Source organism: Monodelphis domestica, chromosome 5, assembly GCF_027887165.1.
Source record: "Monodelphis domestica isolate mMonDom1 chromosome 5, mMonDom1.pri, whole genome shotgun sequence".
NCBI classification, from domain to species: Eukaryota; Metazoa; Chordata; class Mammalia; order Didelphimorphia; family Didelphidae; genus Monodelphis; species Monodelphis domestica.
Genome location: NC_077231.1, coordinates 94,148,515 through 94,166,011, shown reverse-complemented (window position 1 = coordinate 94,166,011; position 17,497 = coordinate 94,148,515). Strand labels below are relative to the sequence as shown.

At 46.0% G+C, this 17,497-nt stretch overlaps 1 protein-coding gene across 1 annotated transcript in view; it reads right to left on the bottom strand.

Annotated features, from left to right (window-relative positions):
• Window positions 1–17,225, bottom strand: part of RFX4 (regulatory factor X4) — a 134,497-nt gene extending 117,272 nt beyond the window's left edge. Inside the window, 1 exon segment of the mRNA XM_056800637.1 lies at window positions 16,663–17,225. Coding sequence (XP_056656615.1) covers window positions 16,663–16,705 — 43 coding nt within the window. The 5' untranslated portion in view covers window positions 16,706–17,225.
• Between the last annotated feature and the right edge of the window lie 272 nt (window positions 17,226–17,497).

The following is a 17,497-nucleotide window of genomic DNA, read 5'->3' as shown; positions in this document are numbered from 1 at the left end:
TACCTATAGCTGGAAGAGGCCCAAGATTCATATACTTATAGCTGGAAGAGCCCCAAGATTCATATACCTATAGCTGGAAGAGCCCCAAGATTCATATACTTATAGCTGGAAGAGCCCCAAGATTCATATACCTATAGCTGGAAGAGCCCCAAGATTCATATACTTATAGCTGGAAGAGCCCCAAGATTCATATACCTATAGCTGGAAGAGCCCCAAGATTCATATACTTATAGCTGGAAGAGCCCCAAGATTCATATACCTATAGCTGGAAGAGCCCCAAGATTCATATACTTATAGCTGGAAGAGGCCCAAGATTCATATACTTATAGCTGGAAGAGCCCCAAGATTCATATACCTATAGCTGGAAGAGCCCCAAGATTCATATACTTATAGCTGGAAGAGCCCCAAGATTCATATACCTATAGCTGGAAGAGCCCCAAGATTCATATACTTATAGCTGGAAGAGCCCCAAGATTCATATACTTATAGCTGGAAGAGCCCCAAGATTCATATACTTATAGCTGGAAGAGGCCCAAGATTCATATACCTATAGCTGGAAGAGCCCCAAGATTCATATACTTATAGCTGGAAGAGCCCCAAGATTCATATACCTATAGCTGGAAGAGCCCCAAGATTCATATACTTATAGCTGGAAGAGCCCCAAGATTCATATACCTATAGCTGGAAGAGCCCCAAGATTCATATACCTATAGCTGGAAGAGCCCCAAGATTCATATACTTATAGCTGGAAGAGCCCCAAGATTCATGTTCTCATAGCTGGAAGTGTCTGTCCCAAGAGGTCATCTAGTCCAATTCTCTCATTTTATGGATAAGAGACCTGAGGCCCAGAAAGGTTAAGGGACCTTCCCAGGATCACCTAGTAAGTGTCTGAAGAGAGACTTGAACCCAAGCCCTGTATTTCTCAAGTTAGCATCCTACCCAATATGACACACAGCCATGCCCATCATCCATGAACTATATTAAAAAAACAAGAGGGTTCAGTGAGTGGGGGACGGAGGGAGGAGACTAGCAATATCCTGCAATTACTTTCATTAAAACCCAAGAGTATGGATGGTGACCTCAGAAACAGGAAGACCTGGTGTCCAGTCCCACGGCTGGCACATTCTATCTGTGTGACCCTGGACAGGTTGCTTTTCCTCCCACTGCCCAAGACAAGTATGAAATGATTAGTTGCAGGACAGAAGTCAGTCGTCATTGGTGATAGGGTTTCTTTCCTGGAAATGCCCTATGCCAACGAAATAATAATTTTGTAAAATAAAGACAATACCCAGAAAGCCAAAACCCTTGAGAATCGATTTTTTAAAAACTAAAAAGTTTAACCGTTACCTTCCATCTCAGTATCAATACTAAGTATTGGTTCCAAGACAGAAGAGCAGTAAGGGCTAGGCAATGGGGGTTAGGTGACTTATCTAGGGTCACACAGCTAGGAAGGGTCTGGGGTTAGATATGAACTCAGGACTTCCCATCTTTAGGCCTGCTTCTCTATCCACTGAGCCACCTGGCTGCCTCAGTTGTATGGACTTTTAAGTGCAAAGAAGCTCAATACTTTTCCCAACTATAGTCTGCTGACCTAATTAAGTCTCAGGGGTAACAAAGCCCAGATAATCCCAGGGAGCAGATTCTTAAATTAGAATTCACATTCTCCCTCCAGTAACAGACAGGATTGGTTTGAATCAATAATCAATCATGACTCTTCAGGTTATTTCCGTGACTTCAGCTGCAAGGAGCCAGCTTGCTTGAGCTGTCCGGCTAACGTACTCTGCTCTGGTGGGGGCCAAGTGCTCGTGGCTTCCACTGGGGCTTTCCACTCTCTGCTCTAACCCAGAAATGGCCTTGAGGCTTGGGATGAGGCAGCTTGAGGAGTGTGGGAGCTGCTGTGTCCCTGGGAAGTGAGTGTGCACCGTCTTTGCTAAGGCAGCCCTGGAACGTTCTCATGTACTCGATCCATCAAGCTTTGTCCATCTATTAAAAACCACGTACAGTACACAGAGCAGCATCAGATGGATTTTTAAGTACTTAAAAAAAAACTATTAGGGCAGCTGGGTGGCTCAACAGATAGAGAGCCAGGCCTAGAGATGGAAGGTCCAAGGTTCAAATTTAGCCTTAGACACTTCCTAGCTGTGTGGCCTTGGACAAGTCACTTAACCCCCATTGCTTAGCTCCTACCCTTCTGCCTTAGATATATTACTAAAATAAAAGGTAAGGGCTTAAAAAGCAGTATTCTTGCTATAACAATTGGAAATAAGACTAGAGAAATTCAGCAAAACTTTTAGGCCAAGACAGCCAAGCAAACTCCAAAAGTTTGCTAGCCTCCATAAAATATCAGCTTAAATTCATCTAGAAGTTAAATGAGAGAAAGATAAAAAACAAAAATAGGAAGGGAGGAAGGGAAGAAGGGAGGAATGGAGGAAGGGAGGAAGGGAGGAAGGGAGGGAGGAAGGAAGGAAGGAAGGAAGGAAGGAAGGAAGGAAGGAAGGAAGGAAGGAAGGAAGGAAGGAAGGAAGGAAGGAAGGAAGGAAGGAAGGAAGGAAGGAAGGAAGGAAGGAAGGAAGGAAGGAAGGAAGGGAGAGGAATTTCTTTTCATTATATTCCATCATCATGTATGGCAGGGAAGAGTGGGATATTTGTCATCATCCCTGTTCTATATTCCAGGAAGCTGAGACTCTGCTTAAATGACAAGCACAAGGCAAAACAGCTAATAGGTCATAATAATAGCGGATATTTATAGAGTAATTTAAGACCTGCAAAGCCCTTTGCAGGAAATGGCTCATTTCAAAGGCAGATGAGCATTTTTCCTGAAAAACAAAAACAAAAATTAAACATTAAGGAGTTTGGGCTTCAAAATGAGGCTGTTGAGCAGCTAGGTGGCTCAGTGGATAGAGAGTTGGGTCTGGAAACAAGAGGTTCTGAGTTCAAATCTGAACTCAAACACATTCTATCTGTGTGACCCTGGGTAAGTCATTTGCCTACTAGCCCTTACTGCTCTTCTGTCTTGGAAGCAATACCTACTATTGATTCTAAGACGGAAGGTAAGGATTTATTATTATTATTATTTTAATGGGACTCTTCCCTCCACAGCACAGGAAGGAGAAAAAAAGAAAGCAGAAGAATGGCCTTTTGGTGTTCAGAAATGACACTTTAAATTTGCATCTCTAAGGTCGAGCCAATGAACAGGGTCCTCCTACTCTAAGCAAGACCCTTTGGGGAGCCCCTATACTGGGCTGAAGCCCAAGACAAAGAGAGTTTCCTCTGCAGGAGAATGTTGGTGCTCTTATCATTTAATGGATGAGGAAGCTCAGAGATAGAAAATGACAGATCAGAGGGAAGCCATTTCAGAAATGACAGTGAAGCAGAAGGAGCTCTCCTCGGGTCCCCCACAATCTGGGGCCCAAATCCCAGCTGTTGGACCTTGGACAAATCACTGCCAATCTCAGAGCCTAATTTCCTTTATCTTTAGAATGAGAAATTGGACTAGAATCAAGAGGTCTTAACTTGGAGTTCCATGTGTGCTTATTTTCCAAAAGATTGGGATAAGAATATTTTAATAGAATTGGTTTCTTCTATAATCCTGTGTCCTACCTTTTATACATTTAAAACCCCCATCGTGAGATGGGTTCCAGAGGCTTCCTCGTGCCGATTAGCAAAGGGTTCCACAGATGACCCCAAAAGAGTTCAGAATCCTTGGATGCGATGATCTTCCAAGGCTCCTAATTTAAGCTCTCAATCCTAGAAATTTGTGACTGTAGTAAGAAAGCCTGGAGCCAGGGGAGGAGGTCAGACCCTGGCCCCAAGTCATGTTTTGGGTGTGTTTTAGAGAACGATTTGTTCTTGATTTTGAAACACCAAGACTATATTCTTCTAGCGCAGAAACCTACCAACCCAAAGAGATTGCCCCCATCATTGAAGATGATAGAACGGTTCCATTGTTTCCCAACAGATGGGCTTGGGCACACATATGCTGATTAATAGAGACCGATTGGGTTGCTATTCCTCAAACAAGACACTCCATCTCTTAACTGGCAGCATTCGCACTGACTGGCTGTCCCCCGTGCCGAGAACATTCTCCCTCCTCATCCCCATCTCTTGGCTTCCCCCAAGTCCTAGCTTCACACATCTGTGCCCATTTCCACAGTTTCAAATTTCAGTCAATTATGTTGTGACATATTGAGATCTAAACGGTTTATGTGATTATATCAACCCATCAATCAACTAACATTTACAAAGTGCTTATTTACTCGGGATACACTGAAGGAGAAAGACAGGTAAATTGAAAATAAATGTATGCAAAATGGATACAGATACACAAAGTAATAGTGGGGGAGTGGGGGGGTTCATCCTTGAAGGAAAGCAGGGAGTAGAAGAGTGGAAGGGGAGGGAGATAATTGGGGGAGGGGGCTAGGGAAGAGCACACCAGGGTCTAGAAGCTCAGCCTTAGAGTCAGCATTTTTCAGTTCTGTCCAATTCTTTGTGACCCCTTTTGGGGTTTTCCTGGCCAAGATAACTGGAGTGGTTGACCATTTCTTTCTGTAGCTCATTTTAGAGAGAAGGAAACTGAGGCAAACAAGGCTAAGTGACTAGCCCAAGGTTATTCTGCTAGGAAATGCCTGAGACTGGATTTGAACTTGGATCTTCCTGACTCCAGACCCAGTGCTCTATCTACTGTGCCGCCTAGCTTCAAGAGTCAGGAAGATCTGGGTTCCAGTCTTGTCTTTAATGAATTTTTTTTTTCCCAGGTTTTCCCAGGTAACTCTCTAGTAAGCTACAGATGAGTTCCCCATACTGATGAATTCAGAAGCCTGGACCCTCTCTACACCCCCCAATCAGCTGATAAAAATCAAAGTAGACCAATGTGACTTGCAGCAATCAAGAAGGTATGCAAACTTGAGTAGATAGTGTTCATTTTTTAAAAGCTAGACTAAATGCAAACTAAAATCCATCTCTAAGATGCAAGGCACTGCAGAATTCCAGAGAGGCCAGAGTTGCTTTTAGCTTCCGAGGTGAATCTGTGATTTTTTTTTTTAAGAAGGTCTATGTGAAGAAAATTAGAGCTAGACAGGAAGTCAGGAAGATTTCATCTTCCCGAGTTCAATTCCAGCCTCAGGCATTTACTACTTACTAACTGTATGGTCCTGCTGGCACTTCTTAGCTGAAGTGTCTCCTTCCATGAAGGGAAAAATTTGCCTTTTTTCTACTTTCTGACTCCAAGTTTGTTTATCTGAGTGAGTCATCACTTTTATCTCAGCCAATATGAAGTTTGCCCATCGTGTTCTCTATTGGACTAGGAGCTCCTTGACGGCAGGGATGGTCTTCTGCCTCTCTTTGTATCATCAGGGCTCAGCACAGTGCCAGGCACATAGGTAGACACATTAATAAATGCTTATTGTCTGATAAATAATATATTAGCATTTATAGAGTCAAGATTTTATAATAATGCAATTTGAATGAATGAATGACCAGATGCTTTGATCCAGAGATTCCACATCTAGGGATGTATCCCAAGGAGGTTAATGCCAAAAAGAAAGACTACCATAGGTAGTGCAATGGATGGAGGGCCAGGCCTAGAGCTGGGAGACCTGGGTTCAAAACTGGCCTCAGACACTTAACTGTGGCCCTAGCAAATCACGTAACCCCATTTGCCTAGATCTTGCCCTTCAGTCTTAGAATTGTTACTAAAACAGAAAGTAAGGGCTTTGTTTTTTTTTAAAGGCTCTGTATGAACCAAGAACAGCACTTTTTTGTGTGATGTCCAAGAACCAGAAATAAAGTAGAAAAGGGACACCAGGACTGGGTTCTACAGGTGTGGAACATTTGATGTCTTGATCAGTTTTGCTAAGTTTTTTCTTTTTTATTATAAGGAATAGCTCATTGGGGTGGGGGGAAGGAAAGGAGTTAGTGATAAATGTAGGTAACACAAAAACAAAAGACAATGATAAAATGAATTTTTAAAAATAAAGGCAAAGAAATTAAGAGCTAACATTTGCCAGGGTTTTTCAGGTTTTGCTTTTTTTCTTTTTTTGAATTGTGCCAACCTACAAATTTAATCTTTAAAAAAAAATCCTCACCTTCCATCTTAGAATCAATACTCTGTATTGGTTTCAAGGCATAAGAGCAGTAAGAGCTACACAATTGGGCTTAAGTGACTTGCCCAGGGTCATATAGCTAGGAAATAGCTGAGGCCAAATTTGAACCCAGGCTCTCCCATCTCCTAGCTTTCTATCCATTGAATCACCTAGCTGCTCCCCTGTAAATTTAATCGTAGAGGGTTTCCTGGGGCACTAAAGAGGTGAAGTGATTTGTTCTGGGTCACCCAGTCCCATGTACGGTCGAAGTTTTATGGCTTTAAGGCTGGCTATTAATTCATTAGTCTCTCATATATTACAAGCATTCTCTTATTTGAGCCTCACAACAACCCTGGAATAGAGACAATGGGAACGTCAACTCAATTTCCTTAATATTATATACATTTAGGAAACTAAGTTTAAGGAAGGAGGAGTCATTGGTATAAGATCCCACAGCTACTTCATGAAGGAGCAGGGACTTCAACCCAAGCCTTCAGATTTCAAAATTGGGGCTCTCTGGGGCCCCAAAGAGACTTCCCTTGTTTCAGTTACATGTTTCTGTTCTCATAAAAGCTAACTAATAATTATAATAATTATACTAATGAGAAGCCAATAAGTCAATGGAATTGGAACAGCTCAGAGGATGTGGCCAATCACTGGCCAACTGGCTCATGATCCTTCCCAGAAAACCATTTGTTCTCCACTGTAGCACTCTCTAGCTCATACCTCAAGTTTGGGAAGAAAAAATAAGTCCATAGATGTGTATTTGACTCTTTGCTATCTTAGTGATTGCTTGAAATGGGGAAGGGAATGGTACATGGCATAAATATGAATTCATTAAATTAGCTCCTAACCCCCAACTTGCCATTGGCTTGATCATAGATGGCTGGCAAATTCTTTTTCCTCCTGGGGGATCAGTTTGCCCATTTTTGCTCATTTTTAGTATCAGAAGAAGGACTGAATAGAAAGGACCCCACCAAACATTTAGTCCAGTCCATGAACTACAAGAATCTCTATTATAACATGTTCAACCAAATCCCCTTCAACTGTGAAATCCCAAGTTCCAAGATCCAGCTCAGTTTAGACACTCTCTATTCTATAGAAGGCCTGGCTGTGACATTCAATGTTCTAAGGTCCTTCCACTTCTGGTTTCCTTTCCTCTAAAGCCCCACCATCTTTGGCTTTCTCTCTTCTAAGGGCCCTCTGAAGGGGCAGCTAGATGGCACAGTGGCTAGAGTGCCAGGCTTGGAGTTAGATGGACCTGGATTCAAATCTGAACTTAGACACTCTATAGTTGTGTGACCCTGGACACCCATTTGCCCAGATCTTGCATTTCTGTCTTAGAGTTGTCACTATGACAGAGAGTAAAGATTGAAATGAAATGAAATGAAATAAAGGCCCTTCCAGGTTCCTCCCCAGGTCTGACATTCCTTGTTCTAAGCTTTTCCCATCCCTGCCCTACGCTTTGACATTTACTATTCCAAGGTCCCCTCCCAGCTCTGTGTGCTTATCTCCCCTTCCAGATTTAATGATCTCTGAGATATAGCCAAGAGAAAAGACCCATGGCTCAATTTTCTCTACCTTCTGATTCCTAGAGCTATGAATGTTCCTGAAGTGATGACCGCAAAACAGTCAGAAGACCTGGCTGTGCTCTGGTTAGTTGGAATATCCCAGGTCACTAGAAAGAGGGTCCTGGTACCCATGGGACCCCATCAAAACCCTTGGATGGAATGCTGGGAGATAAAGGAACTTGCAGATCAGAGGATAGGCAGAACCTTCTGTGAACCCATCTTACACCTGGGTCACTTTCTTCATAGATGGACTAAAGTCAACACACCTTGGAGAGGGAGAATAAACATCTATAAAGATTGCTTAGAACTAATGAATTAAGGAATCACTAAATGTTCAAACTGGAAGGATTTAAGATTCCAAGCACTGGACCTGGAGTTTCATTTTTTTTGTTGTGTTTGACACTATGATCCCATTTGGGAGTTTCTTGGTAAAGATACTAGAACAGTTTGCTGTTTCCTTCTCCAGTCTTAAACTTTCCTCTCTTCAGATTACGCTACCATCCTTTAACACTGGCATCTTTGTTGTTCCTCAACAAGGCAGTCCATCTCCTGACTCTGGGCATTTTCACTGGCTGTTCCCTACATCTGGAATGGGAATGTTCTCCCTTCTCACCTCTGCCTCCTGACTTCCTTGGCTTCCTTTAAGCCCAGCTAAAAGTATACCTTCTGAAGGAATTATTTTTTGCCCTCCCCCATTAATATTAGTGCCTTCCCCCCCCCCACAATACTGACAGAATTAATACTTTAAAAAAACAAAATAGGCTAACTGGAAGACAAAGCACAAAATTTCAATGAAGAAAAGAACTTTTTAAAAAGCATAATTGGTTGAATTAAAAAGGAGGTACAAAAACTCACTCAAGAAAAATCAAGTATTAAGAATCATTAGATTCCACGAGACACCAAGAAACAAAGCCAAAAGAATGAAAAAAAATAGAAGAAAATTGGAAATATACCATTGGAAAAATAACTGACCTGAAAAATAAATATAAGGGAGATAACCAAAGAATTATCAGGTTACTTGAAAGCCATAATCAAAAAAAGACGTAGACCAGCATTGACAAAGTATTGGCATAGGAGCTGCTCCCCACCCCCAGCTGTTCCCCATTCCCCCTCTTCCCAACGCCTAAGATTTTTTACATGCCCCACCCCTCTGTCTAGCCACTCAAGGCAAGGACTTTCTCCCTCAGCTCTCTTCCCTTAATTCAGGGGGTGGGGGTGCTCACAGAAAATTTGAATTTGACCTCCAGGCACTGGAACTCAAAAACCTTTGTCAACATTGGCTCAGACATTATCTTTCAAGAAATCAAGGGAAATTGTTCTGATATTCTAGAACCAGAGGGCAAAATAGAAAGAATCCACCAAGTACCTCCTGAAAGAGATTCCAAAATGAGAACTCCTAAGAATAGTATAGCCAGATTCCAGAATTCTCAGATCAAGGAGAAAATATTGCAAGCAGCCAAAAAGAAACAATTCAAATATCATGGAGCCACTGTCAATGGCACAAGACTTAGAAGCTTCAACAAATTGGAGTGTCTGGAGTATGATATTTCAGAAGGCAAAAGACTGAGGACTTAAACCAAGAATCACTTACCCAGAAACTAAGCATAATTCTTCAGGGGGGAAAAAGGGTATTCAGTGGAATAGAGGACTTTCAAACATTCCTAATGAAAAGAACAGAGATGAATGGAAAAACTGAATCTCAAATACAAGACATGAGAAGCACAAAAAGGTAAACAGAAAAGAGAAATAAAAAGAACATACACAATTCCTTGAGTATAGAAATCTATCTTACTCTATAGGATAGTAGGAGGGGAAGGGGATAAGAGAAGGGTAGAGCTGATATAAAAGAGGTGAAATTGGGAGAGCCGTGGTCAGAAATGAAACAAAAAAAGATGGAGAGTAATATCCAATAATCACAATGATAAAAAAATTTATAAATCTCTCTAATAAAGACCTCAATTCTCAAAAATATAATCAGATATATAAGAATACATCATTCTCCAAATGATAAATGATCAAAGGATATGAACAGACAGTTCTCAAATTAATTAAAGCTGTATTTGTATAAAATGCTCTAAAATACTATTAATTAGAAAAATGCAAATGAAAACAACTCTGAGGTACCACCCTACATGATTGGCTGTCATGGCAAGAAAGGAAAATGACAAAACTTGGAGGAGATGTGGGAAAATTGAGACACTAATGCACTGCTGGGGGAGTTGTGAGATGATTCAATCATTCTGGAGAGCAATTTGGAGCTATGCCCAAAGGGCTATAAAACAGTACATACTCTTTGACCCAACAATACTAACTACTATTACTAGGTTTGTATCCTAAAGATATTTATTCAGGGAGGGGGAAGACCTTGGGAAGCCATCTGGTCCAACTTTCTAATTTTACAGATGAGAAATCTGAGACCTAAAAAAGGCAAGTAACTTACTCAAAATCCCTTAAGAAGTAAATCATGAAATCAGAATTTGAATTCAGGTCCTCTGATGTCAAAGGCAGTGAATATTCTTTTCATTGTTTCATGGGATCTTAGATCAGTGCCAAAAGAGACCCCAGAAGTCCTCTCAACCAACCCTTTCTTCTTACAGATAAGGAAACAGGCACAAACAATTAAACTAATCTGCCCCCAAGTTTCCCAGAGAGAATGTAACATGGATCCTCTGTCTCCAAATCTGCTGTTCTTTTTGCTGGACTTTTTATTTCCTTCAAGACCTCTACTGGGCTTTTCCTGGTGAATTGTGTCTCTTGGGTAGGTGTGGATCCCTTGAAGGTGGAGTTCACTCATTTATCTTTCTAACTCCCTAACATAAGGTAGTAGGTTCTCAATAAATGCCATTTGTCAATGACCAGAAGGCTTTGGGTCTCCCCTCCCATTCCATCACCTTCCTTCCCATACCATTCCATCTCACCTCTCCTTGAGTCAGCAGCAGAAGGGAATGGCAAAGGGCTGCTTGGCCTAAGGGAAGAGAAATTGGCCTGGGAGTCTGGCCCCTGTCTGGCCCTGCTCTAATTCTCTTTGTAAGTTTGGGCTTCTCCTCCCTGAGCCTCAGTTTCCTCTTGCGCAGAATGATCTCTAAGGTTCCCTGCGACTCTAACATTCTATTATATCCGGCGCTTTGGCAAGTGACCTCGAGCCCTGGGAGGGAACAGTGCCTTTCAGCTTGGGCCTGAGAGATGGGGGTAGCATACATACATATACATCGAATCAGCATGGGGCTGAAAGAGAAAGACTATACATATACAGTACGGGACTCCGGAGGCATGGAGGGGAGCAGGGGGGTAGGAAAGAGGTCTGCCCAAAGGAAAAATGAGAGACTCCAGACATCTCTTCTCAAGGAAGGCTCATAGCCGGGAACTGGCCCCCTTTTACTTAGTGGCTGGGAGGCCCTAATGCAAACTTAGAGATTGCTTCCTCTCTCCTCCTAAGTCTCTTTGTTGTCCCGGCTTTTCATTTCAGGCTCCCGCCCGATACCCTCTGTTTTCCCCTCCCCCTTTAAGTTCCCCAAACTGCAAACACATAATATTTGGCTTTTCGCTTCCTTCTCCCTCCCCTCCTCCATGTAGTAACCATGGCGATGTCGCCTAGGAGGAGGGGGGCAATGGAAATCCCAAACTGTAGTTATTTCGAACCAGAAAAACTCTCCATTCCCAGCCCCAGCTCAGAGCCGCCCTCCCCCCAGGCCCACCCCCGGCCCATCCACCCCAGCCCACTACCAACCAGCCTTTCAACTCTCAGAGGGAGGGGAGCATGAGCCCCGGAAAGCAGCGACTCGGGACCTGGGATCCAAAGCAGGACTAGGGATTCGAACTTTATAGGGGTCTCACACCCGAGACTGGAAAGTCACCGGGGAGTCCTGTCCCAGTTCCATGGGGCATAAGTTGAACTAGATCTGGCCCGGGCCTTGGCTGAAGCTAGCCTGTTTTCTTGGGCGCTCCACAGAAGAACCCAGGAGATATGAGAACTGAGGGGCCTGCTTGGAACCTAGCTGAGTTTCAATCAACTCTTGCACCTCTGTGCAAGGCGCTTAATAACTTCGTTAAATTGATTTTCGAATTGACTCAAGCAGACCCATTCGGGGACTGGAGGCAGGTTTTCCCAGCAACCTGTTGCGTCCGCTTGGCAGGTGGCTTAGGAAGAGAAGAATGCCCTCCGCTCCACCCCCAGTCCTGGTCCTACCAACACACACAAGCTCGGGGGGAGGGGAAGACGCACCCCCTCTCCGCCTAGTCGAGAGAGCCCAGGGCCCCCAAATCCCAACCCTTCTCTTCTCCGCCTCTCCTCCCGCCCCCTCATTCCCCCATCCTACCCCGCAGCGAATAGATCCCTTCCCCCCAGCAGGAGAAAGGGGATCGGAATGAAGAGAAAGCGTCTTCCCAGGGGGCACGCCCCGGGGCCAGGAGGTTAGAGGGAGGCGGGAGCCGGGGGATGGGAGCTCCGGCTCGTAGAAGAGGTCAAGCGCCTCGAGGAAGGGGACTGGGAGGCCCGGCAGCTCTTGGCTCCTCACACAGTGGGCGCTCCATAAATGTTGACCGCTGGGCCCGTTAAAAACCCCAAACTTAGCTCAGCTTGGAATAGACGAGGCCCTCACTCCCTTCAGATTGGGGCTTCAATTGCACGAAAAAGTCCCCACCCGCCGGCGCTTCTCTGGAGTCAGTCTTGCTTGCCTTTGAGGGATACAAAGAAGGGAAGGGGCAGTGGGAACTGGGGGTGGGGGTGTGAAGGCGTCTTCTAATCCCGATTGATTTCATTTACGCCTTGGGCAGCGGAAAAGTTTTGCTGGCCTCCTTAACTCGGAGGCTCCCGTTTCCCAAGAAATCGTTTTGTTTATTTATTTATTGTACTTTAAAGACACCAGACCAACTCCCCACCACGTCCAACCGCTTCCCTGAAGGCAAAGCAATACAAAGCAGCCCCTAAAGCGATCTTTCCACCGGCTAATGCCGAGAATTCTATTCCCTACTGTTCGGGAAGAAGTCGATCCTATCTTTGCTACTCCTAACTCCTTCCGGGCTTCTAGCTCCCGCTTCTGCTTGGCACCTAAGTAAATAGGCGCAGCAGCCGCGTATGCTTCAGCTTAGTCGGTGCGAAGTGGAGGGGTGAGGGTGGCGGGGGCTATTTTGCTTCCACAGACTAGCCTCAGTTACCTGGAGGGGCTAGCTCGATGGTGCCATTTGGAGAGGGGCAGGCGAGCACAATTGCGAGTGGCCTCGCCAAACCCACCCGTCTAGCTGTTTGCCCGTCTGTCTGTTTCAATTAGATTCCAGACCGAAGCTCCCGGATCCCTGCTGGCAATAAGAAGTGATCTTCTAAAGGGTGTTTCTTTGTAAACCTTGGACTAGAGTTGGGGGGAGGAGGGAGGGCGAGGTCTCCGAAGGAAACACAGCTTGTCTGCGTCTTCCCTCGTTCTCTCCCAGGCCCATTCTTTGTCTTAGCTAAACACTTGTTGGGCACTTTTTCCCCCCTAATAAAAAGTTTCGAATATATTAAGCGACGCCCTCGGTTGGATGCAAACCTGCCTCCTGGAGGGTCACAGCGAAGTGAGTAAACGGGAATAGAGCGGACGATGCAGCTTGGTTAAAGTTGGCCACAAAGAGATGAACTTTCTAAAGTTGTGCGCTGGCCGGGTAGGTTTTGTTTTAAAGATTAGGGAACAAAGCCCGGGGGTGGAGAGGAGGAGGCAAGCCAGCGCCTGATTAGTGAGTCCCGGCTGAAATACGTGCCCTTCCACCTTTTCCAGAGACGCTAAAGCGTTCCCAGCCAGAGACCCTGGTGGTGAATGGGTTGGCCTCGATGGCCTCTCGGTCCTTTCCAACACTGACATTTTTCTGTTTCTGGGATTCCGCGGGGCGCACTTTCAAGTTTTCTCTGAAATAAAAAAGAGTCTGGGGACTGGCGGGCCAGCCGCCGGCCGGCGGCCGCGCAAACTGCTCTGCTGGAGGATTTAAAAGGAGGCCGAGAGCGTTCTGGGAAGCGATATTTCTTCCCCAAATAGCAAAGGAAGCTTTACATAACAACTGAAACTCAGAAGGACAGCTAATTGGATTAAGTCCCCTGAAAGGGAGGTGAAGGTTCTTGAACCAGCCAGAGCAAATCTCCACTTTCCTGGCCATCTGCTTTGCGCCACTCAACTGGTACCTGGCTAGAAGCTTTGGGTGCGCCAGACAAACAGTTTCCATCCCCACCCTCTTTCCTGCACCTTCCCAAGTGGGACCTGGGGAGCAAGGGGCCGGCGGCGGCAGCGGCAAGGGAGCGAGGGGCAGGATTCCCGGGTAGATGGGCTTGAAGACACAGGAATCTGCTGTAGGAGGAGAGGGTGGGGTGAGAAGGACCAGGACCATAGAGCAGCTTTATGAACCCATATCCAGAAGGAAGAAGGAAACCTCGAGCACACGGAGCCCCAGAGCGGGCCAGATAACAGAAGGGGGCAGAAAGAAGAGTATGCAAGAGAGCAAGCCCAACGTTCCAACTGGGCCTTGGCTTGCACCGACAGTTTAAACTAAGCAACCCCCACCAAGCCGAGAAAACACTCTGGCCTCCCCGCCTACCTCCTCATGCCTACAATTTAGTCGTGAAGTTTGGGGTGCATCCCTCTTCCCTGACACTCGCCCCCACATTCAAGTTAGTGTCAAGGTCTCTCCAAAGAATTCCCAGACTCTCTTTACTGAAGAAGAAATTGTAGGTTGGTGGAGGGAGAAGAGGGAGAGACAGTCACATAGACAGACATAGAGACTGAGGGACGAGGAAGAGGAGTAGAGTTTGGAGAGAGGGGAAACCTGGGAGGGAAGAAGGAAGGAAGCAAGCAGGGAGGGGGGAAAACACAAATTAAGCCTCTTTGGGGGGAATCTGAAGTAGAACATGGCTCTGATTTCCCTCTAGCCATGTCTGTGTGGGGAAAGAGCTTAGAGGCAATTGGGCAATGTTTTTAGGGTCCGAGTGAGTGTCAGGATAAGCCGAGGGTCCCAACCGCAGATGAACCCAGCCCTTGCAGATGGCTGGCAGCCCATAAATTCTCTCGACTGGGTCTGAGTTGCTAACGAGCACTTGCAGCACTTGCCTCTTGTCACACAGCCTGGGTGGGTTGAGCAGCAACTGTTCCCCTCCTCGATGAGTTCTCAAGTTTCCCAAGGAACAGATACTCTACCTTGCAGCGGGCTTACTTCGACTCACCACCTGCTGGGTGCGCTAGGCCCGGCAATGTGCCCCCCACCCCAACACACACATATACTAGAGATTAGACAGGCCTCTGAAGTCTCAGTCCCAGACTTCTGGAATCTCTGGAAGGGGCAGGCATGATGTCTGCCTTCCCACTATACTAGCACCTAAGGGCTCAAGATTGGGACCCTCTTAGCAGGGCTATGAAGCTGAGACCAGGCTGTACTGGAGGCTAGCGCTAATGGAAAGTTCACCCTGCTCTTACTCCACCCCCATTGCCAGATGTCCTTACAGGCTATATAGAAGGAGCAGGACTAAGGACCTGATGGCATTCAAGGACGATTTCTACCTCATCTCCAACCCTAAGAGAGGCAGTCCAGGAGTCACTTGCTCGGTTCCTACATTTGTCTTTTTTGCTCTGTTTCCCCCTACCTTCTGCAAGATTTGGGGAGTGGAGTGTAAAGGATTTGGGGAACAGAGGGTGCTTCCAAAGGATCATGCGAAATGGTGCCCCAGTTGTTTGAGGGGCCTGAGCAGTGTACTGGTGTCCCTTGTCCTGGTTCTTCCCTCTCGGGTCCCACCACTACACTCAGCAGCCCCTACTGGGGGCAGGTCCAGATCTTGGGAACTCAGCACTGAGAACCCAAGAAGGGAAAGGTTGGGGAGGGGGACCTTGAGCTGCCAAATAAGCCTTTTCCCTTAGGGAAGAAAGGTGGGAAAATTAACGGAAAAAGTTGAGTGCGTCTGAAAGGCATTGAAAACGGGGTGCCTGCCCTTGGGCATGTGTGGGATGGGGCAGAGTGGAAGTGATCGCCTTAAGGAAAAGGGCCCTACCCTCTTGGATTGGAAAAGGTAGTTTGCTGCAAAGGATTTGGGAGAACCGTGCCTCCTGCCTGGTGAACCACCTTCCACCAAAAGAACCCGACACCTTAAAAGTGCCACCCAACAGCTGTGGAACTTTGAGATAGAGATGGCCAGCCCTGCCAATTCCCAATCCCTGTTCCCGAGAGTTGGCTTGTCAATAATTTTCTGATCGCCAGCCCCCCCCCCCCCCCCACACACACCTTATTGCCTTAACCACACTCCCTGGGCTCCAAATCTCTTCTCCCTGGCCCTTGGAAGCTCAGGGGGATACTTAAAGAAACTAGCTTAAGGAAACTTCCTGCTGGGCTCGGAAAGACGCAGCTTCCCCGAGCGGCCCTGGCCAACAAACTCGGGGGAAGCATCTCCCACTGCTGCAGCTGCTTATTTCGGGATTTCCCTGACCGCTGTGAGCCTTCAACACTGCCCCCCTCCCCCCATCCTGCTCCCGCCTCGGCCACCTCTCCATCCCCTCTCTCTCCGAAAAGTCGCCCTTCCGTTCCTTCTCCTGCCCTGCCCAGAGGGGTTAGCCTCCTTAAAGAGAGGGGCTCGGGATGGACCGCTATTCCCTTAAACCAAGCAGTTTGCCTGGAGCTAGAGGAAGGGGGCTGAGGTGAGGTGGGGTGGAAAGCGGTGGTAGGGGCGGAGGGGGCGGGCGGCAAGAGTTCTAAGGCTCTGCGAGTAACACCTAAGTAAGTCAACATATCTCCAAGAAACTTTGTTGCCTGCGGAACTCCGAGCGCCTTCCCTTTCTAGACATTAAGCAGTGTATTTCAGAACATAAGAATAACTTCTTCTTCTTCTCTATTTCCTTAGGTCTCACTGTCAAGTTGGCCCTTTGAATTGTTCACAACTCTCTCTCTCTCTCTCTCTCTCTCTCTCTCTCTCTCTCTCTCTCTCTCTCTCTCACACACACACACACACACACACACACACACACATACATTGTACCACTCCATATCCTTCCCCCCTCCAAAGTTGAACTAACCTGTAGAATCCATGTCAGGTTCCTCCAGTAACCCACAATGCATGCTCTTCCCATGGACAGTACCGAAGCCCCCCAAAAAAGTCCTGAGGTTTGGAGATCCCCTGTCTGAGAGTTGGGGGGGCGGGGAGAAGGGAGGGAGAAAAAGAAAGGAAGGAAGGAAGGAAGGAAGGAAGAAAGAAAGAAAGAAAGAAAGAAAGAAAGAAAGAAAGAAAGAAAGAAAGAAAGAAAGAAAGAAAGAAAGAAAGAAAGAAAGAAAGAAAGAAAGAAAGAAAGAAAGAAAGAAAGAAAGAAAGAAAGAAAGAAAGAAAGAAAGAAAGAAAGAAAAAGAAAAGCAATGTAAAGAAAAAGGAGAGAAAAAAGTGAAGAGAGAGAAATAGAAAAGAGAGAGGGAGGGAGGGAAAGAGTGGGGACAGAGAAAGCAAGAGAGAAGGGACACTTAGTAATCCAGCAGGGCAAAGCCAAACCCGTCAAAATGTTTGCGGATGTTCATGGGAAAAAGCATCATTTTATAGGAGCCCTGATGGGAGAAATGTCATTGATAGGCCGGCCAGCCTGATGAATGGCTGCTAGTCAGATGGGGATGTGGCCCGGCTCGATGTGAAGCCCATTGTGGCGCTGTTTTGAATAAGAAAAGCTGCCTCCGAAAAGGGGGGCTTAGATCTACGCAATCCCAACCCTTCGACTTCCCCCTTCTATTACAGCATTAAAAACGTTTTCTTATTTAAAGTTCCAGAGGCCTGCCCCTCCAGCCTTAGGCCGGGGACTCATTATAGTCTAAATCAAAATTGGCTTAGATCTGGCCCCCTCGCCCCCTAGTCCCCCAAAGTCTGCGATG